Raw genomic sequence first — 17226 nt, 5'->3', positions numbered from 1 at the left:
CCCTATAAATGAATTCAACACAATGGATCCTTTGCTAGAAGCAATCACCATCAGAGCTATAAAAGGACAGGTACCAGATTCTTTGTGTGTTACACTGGTCTTTGAATACATAGAAAACATACATTGGAGAAAAGCTCTATGATGGTAACCAATGTGGTAAAGCTTTTTATTGTGAAAGTCATCATCAAAGGCATAAAATAAAACAAACTGGGGAGAAACCTTATGAATGTAACCAATGTGTTAAAGCCTTTGCATGTCACAGCCATCTTAAAAGCATAAAAGAACACACACTAGAAACTCTATGAATATGACCAAAGTGGCAAAGCCTTGGCACGATATAGTCATCTTCAAAGTCTTTAAAGAACATGTACTAGAGAGAAATGCTTATAATGCAGCAAATGTGGTAAAGGCTTTGCATGTTATAGTGGTTTTAAAAAGAATTTTAAAAACACATTCTTCAGAGAACCATATTTAATGTAATCAATTTAATGTAATCAATTTAATAAAGCTATTTTTTTCTTTTACATTTTTTAAAGTGGATATTTTCTTTACTTACTTTTCAAATATTATCCCCTTTCCCGGTTCCATCATGGAATCCCCCATGTCATCTCCCCTCCCCCGGCCCCTATGAGAGTGTTTCTCCACTTACCTACCCCTCCCATCTCCCCTCTCTGACATTCCCCTACACTGAGATATGAGCTTCACATGGCCGAGGACCTCTCTTGATGCTTGATAAGGCCATCCTCTGCTACATATGTTGATGGAACCATGGGTCAGTCCATGTGGTTGGTGGTTATTCTCTGGGAGCTCCGGGGGTTCTGGCTGATTAATATTGTTGTTCTTCCTGTGAAGTTGCAACCCCTCTTCAGCCTCTCCAGTCCTTTTAACTCCCCCACTGTGGAGCCCATTTTCAGTCCAATGGTTGGTTGAGAGCGTCTAATTTTGTATTTCTCAGGCTCTGGCAGAGCCTTTCAAGAGACAGCTATATCAGGCACCTGTCATCATTCACTTCTTGGCATCCAAAATATTGTCTGGGTTTGGTAACAGTATATGGGATGGAACCCTGCAGTCTTTGGATGGCCCTTCTTTCAGTCTCTGCCTCAAACTTTGACTCTGTATTTCTTTCTGTGAATATTTCAGTGCCCCTTTTAAAAAGAACTGAAGCATCTCATCTTTGGTCTTCCAACTTCTTCATCTTCATGTGGTCTGTGGATTGTATCTTAGGTAATCCAAGCTTTTGGGCTAATATCCACTTATTAGTGTGTTCTTTTGTGACTGGGTTATGTTGTGATAAATATTAAAAGTAGAAACCTCTTATTCTCTAGTGCTGGCAACCAGGTTTTTTCTCTAACACTCGGTCTCCACACCACCCTCACTCAAACCTCACTAAAACTGCCTGTCTCTGTTTTAGTCTGGAGCTTTAACTACTGGTTCCTGCATGGAGTTGCAGGCCACCACGGTGAAAACCACTAGCCCCAGCTACACCTTTACCAGCCACGAACTTAGCTTATATTCTCCACAGGCAGTAAAACCAAGACTCTACATGTATTGACTTATCAACCCAGTTTATATGTTAAATTCTCAATCCACAAACCTTCTACAGAAAAAGCTTAAAACCAGAAAACACAGACATAAACTGCCCATGTAGAAAAGAAATAAAATAGACCCATAGAAACCTTTAGAAATAATCAAGACAACCTCATCAAGTTAGAGATTCACCAAGACGAACATACACATCTGCCCCCATCTTCTCCTCCATCAATCAAATAAACATTAGTCTCCTCTTCCACTCCTCCAACCTCTTTCCCTATATACCTCTCCATTGTCCAACCATGTATCACCTTAACATCAACCCACAGGTTCACCTCACTCAGGATGATATTTTCTAGTTCCATCTACTTGACTAGGAATTTCACGAAGTCATTGTTTTTAAAAGCTGAGTAGTACTACATTGTTTAATTGTACATGTTCTGTATCCATTCCTCTGTTGAAGGACATCTGTGTTCTTTCCAGCTTCTGGCTATTATAAATAAGACTACTCAGGAGTGGTATAGTGGCGTTGTGAGGTACTACTATGTGCAAATTTCTGAGGAACCACAAGACTGATTTCCAGAGTGGTCCTACCAGCTGGCAAACCCATCAACAATGGAGGAGTGTTCATCTTTCTCCACATCCTTGCCAGCATCTGTTGTCATCTGAGTTTTTGATCTTAGCCATTCTGACTGGTGTGAGGTAGAATCCCAGACTTGTTTTGATTTGCATTTCCCCAATGACTAAGGATGTAGAACATTTCTTTATGTGCTTCTCAGTCATTTGATATGCTTCAGTTGAGAATTCTTTGTCTAGCTCTGTCTCCCATTTTTTAATATGGTTATTTGATTCTCTTCAGTCTATCTTCTTGTGTTCTTTTCATACATTGAATATTAGCCCTCTATCAGATATAGGATTGGTAAAGATCTTTTTATAATCTGTCAGTTGTCATTTTGTCCTATTGACAGAAGCTCTGCAATTTCATGAGGTCCCACTTGTGAATCCTGATCTTAGAGTATAAGCCACTGGTGTTCTCTTCAGAAAAAATTTCCCTGTGCCTATGTGTTTGAGGCTCTTTCCCACTTTCTCTTCTATTAGTTTAAGAGTACATGGTTTTACACACAGGTTGTTGACCCACTGGGATGTGAGCTTTGTACAAGATGATAAGAATGGATTGATTTGTATTCTTCTTCATGATAACCTCCAGTTGAATCAGCACCATTACTTGAAAATGCTGGACAAAGATCAAGAGACCATAGGTATGAGGTATGTGGGTTCATTTCTGGGTGTTCAGTTCCAATCCATTGATCTACCTGCCTGTTTCTGTAACAAGACCATACAGTTTTTTTCATGATTGCTGTATAATACAGCTTGAGGTTGGGAATCATGATTACCCCAACAATTCATTTATTGTTAAGATTAGTTTTTGCTATCATAGGTGTTTTGTTATTCCAAATGAATTTGCAAATTGTTCTATATAACTGTATGAAGAACTGAGTTGGAATTTTGATGGAAATTGCAGTAAACCTGTAGACTGCTTTTGGTAAGATGGTGATTTCTTTTCTACATGAATTTGGCCAATCGATGAGAATAAGAGATCTTTCTATATTCTGGGATCTTCTTCAATTTCTTTCTTCAGAGACTTTAAGTTCTTGTCATATGGATCTTTCACTTGCTTGGTTAGGGTCACACAAAAGTATTTTATATTGTTGTGACTATTGAGAAGGGTGTCATTTCCCTAATTTCTTTCTTAGCTTGTTTATCTTTTGAATAGAAAAAGGCTATTAATTTGTTTGAGATAATTTTATATCCAGCCACTTTGCTGAAGTTGTTTACCAAGTTAAGGAGTTCCCTGGTGGAATTTTGGGGGTCACTGAAGTATACTATCATATCATCTGCAAATAAGAATATTTTAACTTTTTCCTTTTCAATTTGTGTCCCTTTGACCTCTTTTTGTTGTCTAATTGTTCTGGCTAGGACTTCGAGTATTATATTGAATAGGTACCTGATTTTAGTGAGATTGCTTCAAGTTTCTCACCATTTAGTTTGATGGTAGCTATTGTTTTGCTGTATATTGCTTTTATTATGTTTAGGTATGGGCCTTAAATTCCTGATCTTTCCAAGACTTTTAATATGAAGGGGTGTTAATTTTTTTCTAATGCTTTCTCACCATCTAATGAGATGATTTTGTGTTTCTTTCTTCCTTTGAGTTTCTTATGTGATGGATTTCTATATATTGAACCTTCCTGAATTCCTGTGATAAAGCATACTTGATGTGATGGATGATTTTTTTTTATGTGTTCTCAGATTCAGTTCATGAGAATTTTATTAAGTATTTTTGCATCTATGTTCATAATAGAGATTGGTCTGGCATTCTTTTACTTTGTAGGATCTTTGTGTGGTTTAGGTACAACTTTAATTGTGGCTTCACAGAACGACTTAGGTAGTTTTCCTTCCATTTGTATTTTGTAAAATAGTTTGAAGGGTATTAGTATTAGGTCTTCTTTATAGGTCTGATAGACTTCTGCACAAAACTCATCTTTTCCTGGGCTGTTTGGGGTTGGGGAAACTTTTGATGACTGCTTTTATTTCTTTTTTTTTTTTTCCAATCGTTTTATTGGATATTCTCTGTATTTACATTTCAAATGTTATTTCCTTCTCACACACCTCTACTTCCATCTCCCCTCCCCCTCCATTTGTTTCCATGAAGGTGCACTTTGTCCCAATCACCCTCTCACACTAAGTGACTTGGCATTCCCCTACTCTGAAAAAATAAACATTTACTGGACCAAAGGCTGTTTCTCGCATTGATGCCAGACAATGCTATCCTCTACTACATATGCAACTGGAAACATTGGTCTCTCTATGTGTGCTCAAAGGTTGGTGTGTTCATCCCTTCTGGAGGGTTGGTATGGTTGATAATGTATTTCCCAAAGGGTTGCAAACCCTTTCAGCTCCTTCATTTCTTTCTCTAGCACATCTTATGATGGTTAGCTTCAAGCATCCTCAGCTGTATCTGTATGACTCTGGAAGAGCTTCTTAGGAGCCATCCAAATCTGGTTCCTGCCAGTAAGCACTTCTTGGTATCGGCAATAGTGCTTGGGTTTGTTGACTGCATATGGGGTGGATCCCCATGTGAGGTGGCTTCTGTTTGAACTTTTCTTCAGTCCTTGCTCCTTTATTTAACCTTACATTTTCTTCTGTGAGTATTTTGTTCTCCCTTCTAAGAAGGACTGAGTCATACACATTCTGGTCTTCCTTCTTTTTCAGCTTCCTAAGGTCTGTGAATTGTTACATGGGTATTTAGAGATTTTGGGGGCTAGAATCTGCTTTATCAGTGAGTACATATCATGTGTGTTCTTTTGTGACTGGGTTACCTCACTCAGAATGATAGGCTCTAGTTCCATTCATTAGCCTAGGAATTTCATAAAGACATTGTTTCTAATAGCTGAGTAGTATTCCATTGTGTAAATGTACCAAAATTTCTGTATCCATTCATTTGTTGAAGGACATCTGGGTTCTTTCCACCTTCTAGCTATTATAAATATTTCTCCTATGAACATGGTTTAACATGTGTCCTTGTTGCTAGAGCAACTTTTGAATATATGCCCAAGAGTAAAATAGCTGGGTTTTCAGATAGTACTATGTCCAATGAGAAACCACCAGAATGATTTCCAGAGTGATTGTAACAATTTGCAATCCAACCAACAATGGAGGAGTATTTATTTTTCTCCACATCCTCATCAGGACCTCCTGTCACCTGAGTTTTTGATCTTAGTCATTCTGACTAATGTGAGGTAGAATCTCAGAACTGTTTTGATTTGCATTTCCCGATGAGTAGAGATGTTGAGCATTTCTTTAGGTGCTTCTCGGCCATTTGGTATTCCTGTTTAGAATTTTTTGTTTAGCTCTTTACCACATTTTTAATAGGATTATTTGATTCTCTAGAGTCTAACTTCTTGAGTTGTTTGTATTTATTGAATATTAGCCCTCTATCAGATGTACCACTGGTAAAGATCCTTTCTCAATCTGTTGGTTGCTGTTTTGTCCTTTTGATAATGTCCTTGGTCTTACAGAAGCTTTGCAATTTCATGAGGTCTCATTTGGCAATACTTGATCTTCCAGCATAAGCCATTGGTGTTCTGTTCAGGAAAAATTTCCCTCTGTCTATGTCTTCTAAGCTCTTCCCCATTTTCTCTTCTATTAGTTTCAGTGTACCTGGTTTTATGTGGAGGTCTTTGAACCACTTGCCCTTGAGTTTTGTACAAGAAGATAAGAATGGATCAATATGCATTCTTTTGCAGACTAACTGCCAGTTGAATCAATACTATTTGTTGAAGAGGATGTCCTTTTTCTATTGAATATTTTAAGCTTCTTTGTCAAAGATCAAGTGACCATAGGTATGTGGGTTCATTTCTGGGTCTTCAATTCTGTTCCATTGATCTACTTGCCCATCAATACCAGACTGTTTTTTACCATGATTGATTTGTAATATAACTTGAGGTCAGGGATGGTGATTCCCCTGGAAGTTCTTTTATTGTTGAGAATAGTATTCACTATCTTAGGTGTTTTGTTTTTCCAAATGAATTTACACATTGCTCTTTCTAACTCTGTGAAGAATTGAGTTGGAATTTTGATGGGGATTGCAGTGAATATGTAGACTGCTTTAGGCAAGATGGCCATTTTTACTATGTTGATCCTTCTATTCCATGAGCATGGGAGATCTTTCCATCTTCTGAGATCTTCTATTTCCCTCTTCAGTAATTGGAAGTTCTTGTCATACAGATCTTTCACTTGCTTAATTAGGGTAACAACAAGGTATTTCATATTGTTTGCGACTATTATGAAGGGTGTTTTATCCATAATTTCTTTTTTAGTATGTTTATCCTTTGAGTAGCGAAAGGCTACTGATTTGTCTGAGTTAATTTTATAACCAGCCACTTTGCTGAAGTTTTGTATCAACTGTAGGAGCTCTGTGGTGGAATTTCTGGGATCACTTAAGTATAATATCATATCCCCTGCAAATAGGGATATTTCTAATTCTTCCTTTCCAACTTGTATCGCTTTGACTTCCTTTGGCTGTCTAAGTGCTCTAGATAGGGCTTTCAGTATTATATTAAATAGGTTTGGGGAGAGTGGGCAGCATTCTCCTTTTTTCTGATTTTAGTGGGATCGCTTCATTCAGTTTGTTTCTCTCCATTTATTTTAATATTGGCTACAAGTTTGCTGTATATTGCTTTTACTATGTTTAGTTATGGGCCTTCAATTCCTGATCTTTCTAAGACTTTTAACATAAAGGGGTGTTGAATTTTGTCAAATGCTTTCTCAGCATATAGTGAGATGATCTTTGTAGTTATTTTCTTTGAGTTTGTTTATATGCTGGATTACAGTGCTGGCATTCTCCTCTGTTTCAGTTTGTCCCTGGCAGAGCCTCTGAGGAGGCCTCCATATTCAGGTTCTTGTGCTTGGGTTATTGAGCACATATGGGGTGTATACCCAGTGAGGCAGTCTCTGGTTGATCTTTTCTCCAATCCCTGGTCCTCTATTTGTCCCTTTATTTCCTCCCATGAATGTTTTGTTCTTCCTTCTAAGAAAAACCGAGGCATCCACTTTCTTACCTTCCTTCTCCTTGAGTTTCATAAGTTCTGTGGATTGTTCCCTAGGGAATCCAAGCTTTTTGGTTTGCAAAAATTTTATTGAGTATTTTTCATCAGTGTTCATGAGGAAAATTGGTCTGAAGTTCTTTATGTGGTCTTTCTGTAGTTTTGGTATGAGTGTAATTGTGGCTTTGAAAAATGAGTTGAGTCATATAGATACAGATGAGGATGCTTGCGGCTAAACATCAGACTGAACACGGGGACCACAATGAAAGAGCTAGAGAAAGGATTCAAAGAGCTGAAAGGTTTGTACCCTCATGGGAAGAACAACATCATCCACAGCCAAGGGACTACAGTGGCACTGGTGATTGGCAGAGGGAGCACCTCCATGGAAGCAAGTTGAGGGTGAGGAGGGAGGGGAGAAAGGGGTGACAGTATAACATTTGAAATGTAAATACAGAGAACATCCAATAAAATTGAAAAAAGGAGGGAGATCCAGGGACACAGGCCTGGTGAGACTGCACTGTGAGTAACCAAAGCCAGAGAAGGCTAGGCAGAGTATGCAAAAAATGCGGCCCTCTGGTTGGTTCAGTGGTGCCAGAACTCTGGCATAGAAACACGGGATTGCCCGAAAAGCCCTGGCTCAAAGTTTAGACACACAGGCCCACAGTAAGGCACAAGCCCTTGTCAGTGGGAGCCAGGGTTTGCCCTGGAAAGGCAGTGCTTGAAGTTCAACTCTATAGACCCTCTTACACCTGGACCAGAGAGGAGTCTGACACATAGGCCCAGGAAGAGCAAATCAGGAGTCCTCAGAGAGCAGAAAGTACTGTGCCATTGGGAAAAGGGTCTGTTGTGGCCTAGAGAAAAAGCCAGATCCCTGACAGTAGTACTCAGGACCTGTGGGCACAGGGCTGAGCTACCAGAAGTCTGTACATCTGTATGAAATATATAACCTCAACCCATGATCATTGCTCCTATGTCCCAGTACCTTGGCAAAACTATTTCAATAAATTAGAAGGAATCTTCTGAAACAATTAATTATGGCAATGTTGGATAAATCATTTATGAAACTAAGCTGTAGGACTAGAAAAGAGAACCTGTGAAGATTAATTTAATGAATTGTATGTCTCAGATATGAGCAAAATTGCTTTTGGAAGGCATGGAAGAGAAAGTGGACCTAAGGGGGTGAACAATGGGTTTACTGGGTCTGTGTTCCCTCTGGGGTTTTCCTAGTGACCTGCAATGTAAGAAAAAGTTGGTCCATTCCTCTTCATGACTTACACAAAGAAAAAAAAGAGTGAGGAGATTTTTAAACTCTAACTTACCCCAAAGGCAACTGCAGCATTGTAGAGAACACTGCCCAACAGTGCACCATTTTCACCTTTCTCCAGTTTGCCTGACAGCAGGATCAGATCTGCTTTCATGGTTAAGTGAGCCTGAGTCCATTTAAGACATTTCTCATTCAGTAGGTAAAAGAATAGAAAGACACAAAGAGGTAACAAGTCTTCCAATAATGTTCATAAAAGGATATGCACATAACCGTGTAAACGGAAGCATTATTTCCTCTAAAGTACAATATATATCAGTGATAGTGTTTTTCATTCATTTTTCTACTCATCATATGATTGTATTCCAGAGGTAGAATACAAAATGATAACAAAAGAGTTGCCTAAGTTTCCAGTTTTGATGGATTTCTAGTGGTGAGTTGTGTAGGATCGAACACTCAGAGGGCTGAGATTTCTAAAGTCAATATCAGCATAGACTAAAAAAATGAAACCAAATTTTTAGAAAAATAAAATGTCACCTTAATATAAAAGCCCCCTGATTGAAACTTAACAATGTGACAATACAATTTCCCTGTCACATGCATGCCAGCATGCTTCCTTACTGCTTTCCCTGAGCAGCCAAACTGCATGTTTCATCAGTTTTGTTCCCAGTTTTCTTCTCAAAGATTCAAAACTCAACCTACCAATGTCTATACTTGACCCCTGAGAAACAAAGGCTGAATGTCCAGCCCTGCTGGTGCCCAGGTATTCTTTACCAAGGCAGCAAGCATTCCAATTGGTCTGTGGCATTTGTGCAGTGTAGAGTATTAAATAAACTTAATATCACTCATAGCTAAAACCACATTGGGAATGCCACATAAATGCAAATCATATTTGCTGAAACCTTTGCCCATGAAGAGACTGCCTGGTTTTAGGAGACATATTGTTGAGATATTTGAGACAGAAATTGAGATGAGACCTCAAGAAGCACCTTCAGGCATGTGTCTGCCTAGAAAGAGTGGGTTTTGGTCAATACAACAACAGGAATGGCAATAAAAACAATTTTCCTTCCGGGCAAGCAATAACATGTATAATATATTTTGGTAAATGTAGACATAAAACATAAAAGTATATATTGGACAAGAACTCGAAGAGTACTAGTTTAAAGGGGGAGAAACTACAATCCTTTGGACTGTGTATTTTGGCTTACTATGATTTAAGTGATTTCTATCAGCCTCCACCTTTTTGCCAGTGAGCCCAAGACCTGTCTCAGCCTGGTTCCCATCCGGTCATTAAGGAAGCCGAAGGAGCTACTTTGTTGCTCTTCTAGCTGTTCTTTTCAAAAACCTTTTTTTCTTAACCTCCTTCTCATCCCCGTGCTTAGCTTCTGGCTGTAGAGCCATAATGTGCCCTCCAACTGCACAGGCTTTTCCCCCTGGGACTGCTCAGGAAGACTGCCAATTTTTCTATTTCCCTCCCCATAATTTTTTAGCCATTTCACTCCTCTGTCTTCCCCCACATGCTATGTACTATTGGACCTTGCAGAATACACTCCCTAACCCTCCTCCTCTTTCTTTCCACATACAACGGGTCTTTCTGTACTGATGCCCTTAGTTGACTCCTCTCCTCACAGTTGCATCTCAATGACTTTAATGTACATGCCCCAATTGTTCTTTTGACTTACTGTCCTTCTATCTTCCAACTGATATTTTTCCCTGCACCTATTGCTCTTTTCGAGAATGCACTCTCCACTTGTTGCTGCGCTAACTTGTTCTCACCTTCTAGGTTCAAAGTCATATTCCTCTCCTGGGTCTGGATTCAGCTGGCTTCTCCTATGCTATCACGTCAAAACTTGTCTTACCCTAGCTCTCACCTCATCCAGCGCTTGCTGCCTTTCTGTTTGACTGTTATCACAAGTAGAAATGAGCCCCTGAGGAAGAATAGTTTGGGCTAATTTTATCCCGAGTAGCATTGGCTTAGCATACAGAAAACTCTCTGTAAGTTGTTGTATAATAAAGTAAAGCAAGCTGTTTTAACCTTGGCTTGGTTTTCATGTTTATGTCAGGCCTGGCTGAAAGGAACCTAGGGTAAGAAAGCAAACAGGTAGGGTGAAAACACATGACCAAACCAAGGTTGAGTCCCCAAAATGTGTTCATGAAGGATCATTTTACAGAAGCAGGTGTGGGAATTAGACAAGAGACACCGTCTGAGAGCAAAGAGGCTGGGGCATAGAGTTTACGAACAGGTTTATAGTACTTAGTCACAGAGAAAGATAATTTTATATCTGAGTAATTTTCAATCAATATTGAGCTACTGTTAACAACTATAACCTTGAATTTATTGCATCTAATAACCTTGAAGTAATGACTTGAGGCCATTTAATTTTGGGGCATAGACAAAACAATACTTGGTGTTTTTTCACAGATTTCTAGAAACCCTAAATTTGGGTAACAGAAATTGACTTTATCAATAAGATTTACTGAGCAAAGCGATCCATCACACTGAGAGAACACTTCAGTTGCATTACTCATGTTGTGAAATAATACTACAGATACCATTTCACCACAAAATAAACACAATGGAATAAAGTAATAAAATGAAAATATAGGGCTGTAGAACGCCAGGGTGCCTTACGGGCTTCTCTTCTCAGAGCCTCAGAGATCCAAGATGACTGTTTCTGGAGATTTCTACCTCAAAACAGGCTGCTCTTTGAGTCAAGAGAACAAGTTTGTTCCAGAGAGTGTGCCAGAGCTCTGGGAGCTGACTCCCTCTAACTCTAATGCTAACCCAATCCAAAACTTAACCCTGTCCTAACTCAAAACCCTACCCTAGCCCAACCCTGACTCCAACTCTTACACTAAATCTAACCCTAACCTCACCACCATTACCAATCCTCAACCCGGATCCTAAACCTAAGCCCATCCCTTCAAACCCTAACACAATCATATCCCTAAATCTAAAATGCACTCTTACACTTATTATTAACACTAAACTTACACTTACCGTACTCTTAACTCTTACCTTACTTTCACCCCATCCCTACCTAGGGCTATTGCTACAGCTACTGCAACTCCTACTACGTCACAACCCCAATCCAAACGATACTCCAACACTTACACTTATCCTATTCCTCCCCTAACACTTATAATTTCACTAAGCCTAATCCTAATAGTAAGAAGAAAACTAATCTGACACTTATTCTAACCCTAACCCTAATACTGACTCTAGCTCTAATCCTTACCATAACCATAACCCGAAAGCTCACCGTGGAAAAGACCTTAAATTTTCTATTTATAACACATGTGGGCTTTCCTAGAATATACATTGAAAAGATTAAGACAAATAGTTTACACATTGGGTAATGCAGTACTTTTAAGGATAGAGAACTTTTAGTGCCTACATTCAAACACACATGCCAAAGTGCAGAAAAGTTAAAAAAAACAAACAAACAAACAAACAAAAAACCAGAGTAGGACAATGCCACATCTATTCAAGAGATTATTGAATGGAGGTTGAACATAAAAAGTAAAATATGTTTGGGGAAAAAGACCTTGAGTATCCTGTAAAAAAATGCATTTGGGCGGAGACAGCTAAAAATAACAAACAAGAAAACAAAGAAACAAACACCCCCCCCCCCAATTTCTAACTGCTAGAGCCATAGCACATCCATTGCCTGTGCCCACAGTGACACACTTTCTCTAACACGGCCTCACCTCCTAATAGTACCACTCACTGGGCCAAGCATGTTCAAATTTCCATACCCTCTAACCCTAACTCTAATCATGTTACCTAACGCTAACCCCTGACCACAAACCTTATCATAACCTCTAACCACTTAACCAATTAAAACACTAACCAGTAACCTCTAACCCCAACCTAACTCTGTGATGCTAACACTGAGTAACACTACCAGCTAATCCTAATCCTGTGAGGTAACACTAACACTCCTGACCAACCCTAACTGTAAGCATAAACCTACAGTTTGTATCAGCTGCTATAGTACAACCATATAATAAAAGCATCTCCTCCTATATCCTGAGTTGTAGAAGAATATAATTATAACTTCTCAGAACTGTTTTTGGTCCTCAAGCTTAAAAGTGCTATAGCATTTGGGTTGCTGTTGCACTCCTGAGTCTTTTATAAGGCCCTGGTAAATCAGTAGCTCTAACCTTTTAACCCAACCCTCTAACTCCAGTGGAGTAACTACAACTTATTCTTGCTATTTGCATGAACCTAGTGTTAGAGGTGTGTTGGATCCAAATGGACCTCATAACAGTTTTACCACATTAAGTACATTCATGAGGTTTTTCTCAAGTATGTGTTCTCTTCATTTGGAGATGATGCTGAACCGCAAACACCTTACAACATTGGCTCCACTCACATGGTTTCTCTCCACAACGAATACTTTCATTATAAGGAGGATTATAGAAATTTGAAAAGGCTTCACCATATTCAATACATTCAAAGGGCTTCTCTGTAATGTGATTCCATTCATACCTTTTTGTCCTAATTTGGGTTTTATTGCTGGGAAAAGATACCACGACAAAGGGAACTCTTATATGAGACAAGATTTAATTGGTGATGCCTCTCAGATTCAGAGTTTCGGTCCATAATCATCAAGGCAGGAAGCGTGGCAGTGTCCAGTGCTGGGAGAGCAAAGAGTTCTATAACTTGATCAGAAGGTAGCCAGAGGGGTCTCTTCTAAACTGGGAGGAGCTTAAGCACAGGACCTCAAGACCTGTACCCACAGTGACATAATTCCTCAAACAAGGCCACATTTCCTAATACTGCCAATTCCCTATAAGCCACGCATATTTAAACCACCATCTTTGATGATCATTGTAAACTACAAAGTCTTTACCACACTGTTTACACTCATAAGGTTTCTCTCCAGTATGTGTTCTTTTATGTATTCGGAGACTATGGTGATCTCCAAAGGCTTTACCATGTTGGTTGTATTTATAAGATTTTTTTTTCCATCACGCATTCTTTTATGTTTGATGATAAATCACAGTATGCAAAGGCTTTACCACATTGATTACATTTAAAAGGATTCTCTTCGGTATAAATTATTTCATGTCAGTATGAGAAGGATTCTCTTCGGTATAAATTATTTCATGTCAGTATGAGAAGGATTCTCTTCGGTATAAATTATTTCATGTCAGTATGAGAAGGATTCTCTTAAGTATGAATTATTTCATGTCTTTGAAGTTGAACATGAGAGACAAAGAATTTATCATGTTCCTTAACATCCTTAAGGTTACTCAGTATGAATTCTTTTATACCTTCAAAGTAGACCATGGCAAGCATAGGCTTTACTTCAATGCTTACATTCATAAGGTTTCTCTGCACTATGTGTTCTTTGATGTATTTGGAGATAACCGTGTTGTGAATAGGCTTTACTACATTGACTACATTCATATGGTTTTTCTCCACTGTGAGTTCTTTTATGCATTTGTAGATGACCATGCTGTGAAAAGGCTTTACCACACTGTTTACATTCAAAAGGTTTTTCTCCAGTATGTGTTCTTTTATGCTTTGGAAGATAACTTTGGTCTGCAAAGGTTTTGCCACATTGGTTACATTCATAGGGTTTTTCTCCAGTATGTGTTCTTTTATGTCTGTGAAGAGAATCAGGATATGCAAAAGTTTTGGCACACTGGTTACATTCATAGGGTTTCTCTCCAGTATGCGTTCTTTTATGATATTGAAGATGAGTATGACATATAAAGGCTTTACCACATTGATTACATTCATAGGGTTTCTCACCAGTATGTGTTCTTTTATGATACTGGAGGCCAGTATGAAATGTAAAAGCTTTACCACATTGATTACATTCGTAGGGTTTCTCTCCAGTATGTGTCCTTTTATGAAATTGGAGACCAGTAAGACAAGAAAAGGCTTTACCACATTGGTTACATACATAGGGTTTCTCTCCAGTATGTGTCCTTTTATGGACTTGAAGACTATTGTGATGTGCAAAGGATTTATCACACTGATTACATTCATACGGTTTTTCTCCAGTATGTGTTCTTTGATGTAACTGGAGATGACCATGCTGTGAATAGGATTTACCACATTGATTACATTCATAAGGTTTTTCTCCAGTATGTGTTCTTTTATGTCTTTGAAGAGACTCATGATATGCAAAGGCTTTGCCACATTGGTTACATTCATAGGGTTTCTCTGCAGAATGTGTTTTGTGATGTCTTTGAAGAGATTTATGATAGGCAAAGGCTTTACTGCATTCACTACATTTGTAGGGTTTCTCTCCAGTATGTGTTCTGTTATGCTTTCGGAGATCACTGTGCCTTGCAAAGACTTTGCCATATTGAGTAACTTCACAGGGTTTCTCTCCAGAATGAATTCTTTCCTGCCTTTGAGGACAACTGTGACAGGCAAACACTTTGCCACACTGAGTAAATTCAGAAGCTTTCTCTGCAGTATGACTCCTTTCATGCCTGCAAAAGAATCGGCACATGTGAACGCTTTACCACACTGATTATCGCAATAAAGCTTTTTATCTCTATGAATTAATGTTAGAATTTGTAAAGAGGAATCAGATCTTAAAGTTTTATCATTTTGTTCAAATTCATGGATTCCCCTTCATTACACGTTGTTTTGTGTCTTTACCTATAATGGTAAGAATGTTATTACATTGCTCATTTTTGTAGCATCCGTTTTCTTTATGAACTTTTTCACATATTTGAAGAGAATTGGAAGAACACACTGAGTGCGTTCATAAAATTTCCTATGTTGTGAAATATACTACACTTGCACATTGAATTTGCAGTGTGAACCAGAATTTCTAGTCCTCAGGGATTTACTGCATTGTGAGTTTGTGAATATATTCCCTATGAACTTGGAAAACGAACAAATTATGAACTTCTATCACACTGAGAAATCTATTCAAATGGGAAACTTGTAATTGTTCTGGGAGGGGGGGGGGACATTGCTTCCTTCAATATTCCTATGCTCCCATGGCTTGTACCCATTGTGAACCTATTACAAGGAAAATAACAAATGAAAGGGTTTCACATTGCACTCACACAGTTTGTTTGTTCTTCACAATAGACATGGGATGTATGGATTAAGGTTTCTCCCTAACAACATTCTTTACTCATTAAATGCCATTTTCACTTAAACTCGGTGCTACTACAAGTACAGAAGTAACACCAAGTTTACTATGGAATAGCTGCTTATTAGATGGTTTGGACATAGACAGCTATTCAGTGTCTCTATCTTTCTTCATTTGTGAGTAGTATGCACCTAAATAGATTAGCACTTCTACAGAGTAGCTGCAATGTGGCTATGATTCACATGGTGATATTGTTTAAGGCACTGTTTCCTTGTCTTCTTTCTTAGAAGAATGCCATGAAAACACCAATCAGACACCTAACAACGAGGTACATGGATTTGTGAGAATTTAATGATCATTGATACACTTAAAGCAGTGCCTTTTTACACTACTGCTCTTCTTTATAAATTCCGGGACACTCATACCAATTTACACGTGAACATTACCTTCCATGTCTTCTAGAACGTTGACAATGTTCTTCAGTATTATGGTCCTCCCAAGTGTAGCCTACAATGTTGTACCAGAAAATGTATGATCCGTTATTGGAAATTAGGAAAAATTTAAGTTGCTATCTTCAGAAACCTGATTTATTTACTACACTGGTCCTCATTCTCAACCGAAATTACAGAGTAACATCAGTAACAAAGAAACAGTTGTTTCCTTGTTTTAAAAAGTAAATAAAATGCAGTGTCTTACCTATTGCACTGAGGTTCCCGTAGGTCTCCAGCATCACATCTTTGTAGAGATTCTTCTGGGAAGGATCCAGCAAAGCCCACTCTTCCTGAGTGAAGTTCACATGCACATCCTCATATGTCACTGTATTCTGAAATATCCCACACATGTGTACTACAGAAACCATGATACCGTCAACACTGTAAATGTATGTTTCACTGACTCATATAATTCTGGTGCTTTCATCACTTGCTTGACACAGAAGTTCTAATTTTGTCATCACCAAGTCATTTTAGAAGGAACTGAATAATGAGGTTCACCTCTGCCACTTTCTTGCTTTTGAATAGGATATAGCCTGGCAAGAAAAATGCCAATTATAAGAAAGAGGGAGTGGGGTAGGGAAGGGGAGGGAGAGAGGGGAAGAGGGAGAGACACAAACAGTACTGAGCACATACCAAAGAAATTGTATGAACAACGACTAACTACAAAAAAATGATGGACAAGTGGGGTCTATTGACTCATGCCTACTTATAACCCCAGCACTCAGAAGGCAGAGGCAGTGAATCTCATTGAGTTGAATGCCAGCCTGGTCTATTCAGGAGAATCAGGGGTACATATTCAGACTCTGTCTCTCCTGTAAAAATCAATCAAACAAGAAAGAACAAATTAGGAGGTTTTATAAAGTTCCTATAAAAAAATATTTATTCACTCCAGTTCTGAATTCATCCTGTAGAATCCTAAAGTGCCCTGGTTTAACCTATGTCTTTAATCACAACTTACTAAAAAGGAGTGCATGTTTAAACAGTTACAACTGGACAGAAGAAAATATTAGCAATGTAAATGCTGATCCTAAACAAGTAACATAGGGCTGGAGAGATGACTCAGCACAGAAGAGCCCTTGCTAGTCTTGCAAAAAAATGTGATTAATTGTTAGTACTTAGAATGTTAATTACTCATCACTCCAAGTTACAAATTCTTTTTTTAATTATTTATTTTATGATTGTGAGTGCACTGTAGCTCTTCAAACACACCAGAAGAGGGCATCAGATACGATTACAGATGGTTGTAAAGCACCATGTGGTGG

At 38.5% G+C, this 17226-nt stretch overlaps 1 protein-coding gene across 1 annotated transcript; it reads right to left on the bottom strand.

Annotated features, from left to right (window-relative positions):
• Positions 1-15912: 15912 nt before the first annotated feature.
• On the bottom strand, positions 15913-16329 carry LOC308439934 (zinc finger protein 431-like; the record flags this gene model as incomplete). Its single annotated transcript, XM_080941879.1, has 2 exons — positions 15913-15977; positions 16167-16329. The coding sequence occupies 2 exons, from the start codon at positions 16327-16329 to the stop codon at positions 15913-15915; spliced, it is 228 nt and encodes a 75-aa protein (XP_080798005.1).
• Positions 16330-17226: the final 897 nt, after the last annotated feature.

This window comes from Micromys minutus (genome assembly GCF_963924665.1).
Source record: "Micromys minutus genome assembly, chromosome: 30".
In the NCBI taxonomy this organism is placed as follows: Eukaryota; Metazoa; Chordata; class Mammalia; order Rodentia; family Muridae; genus Micromys; species Micromys minutus.
Note: the sequence above shows the minus strand (reverse complement) of the source record. Positions and strands in the feature narration are given on the sequence as shown.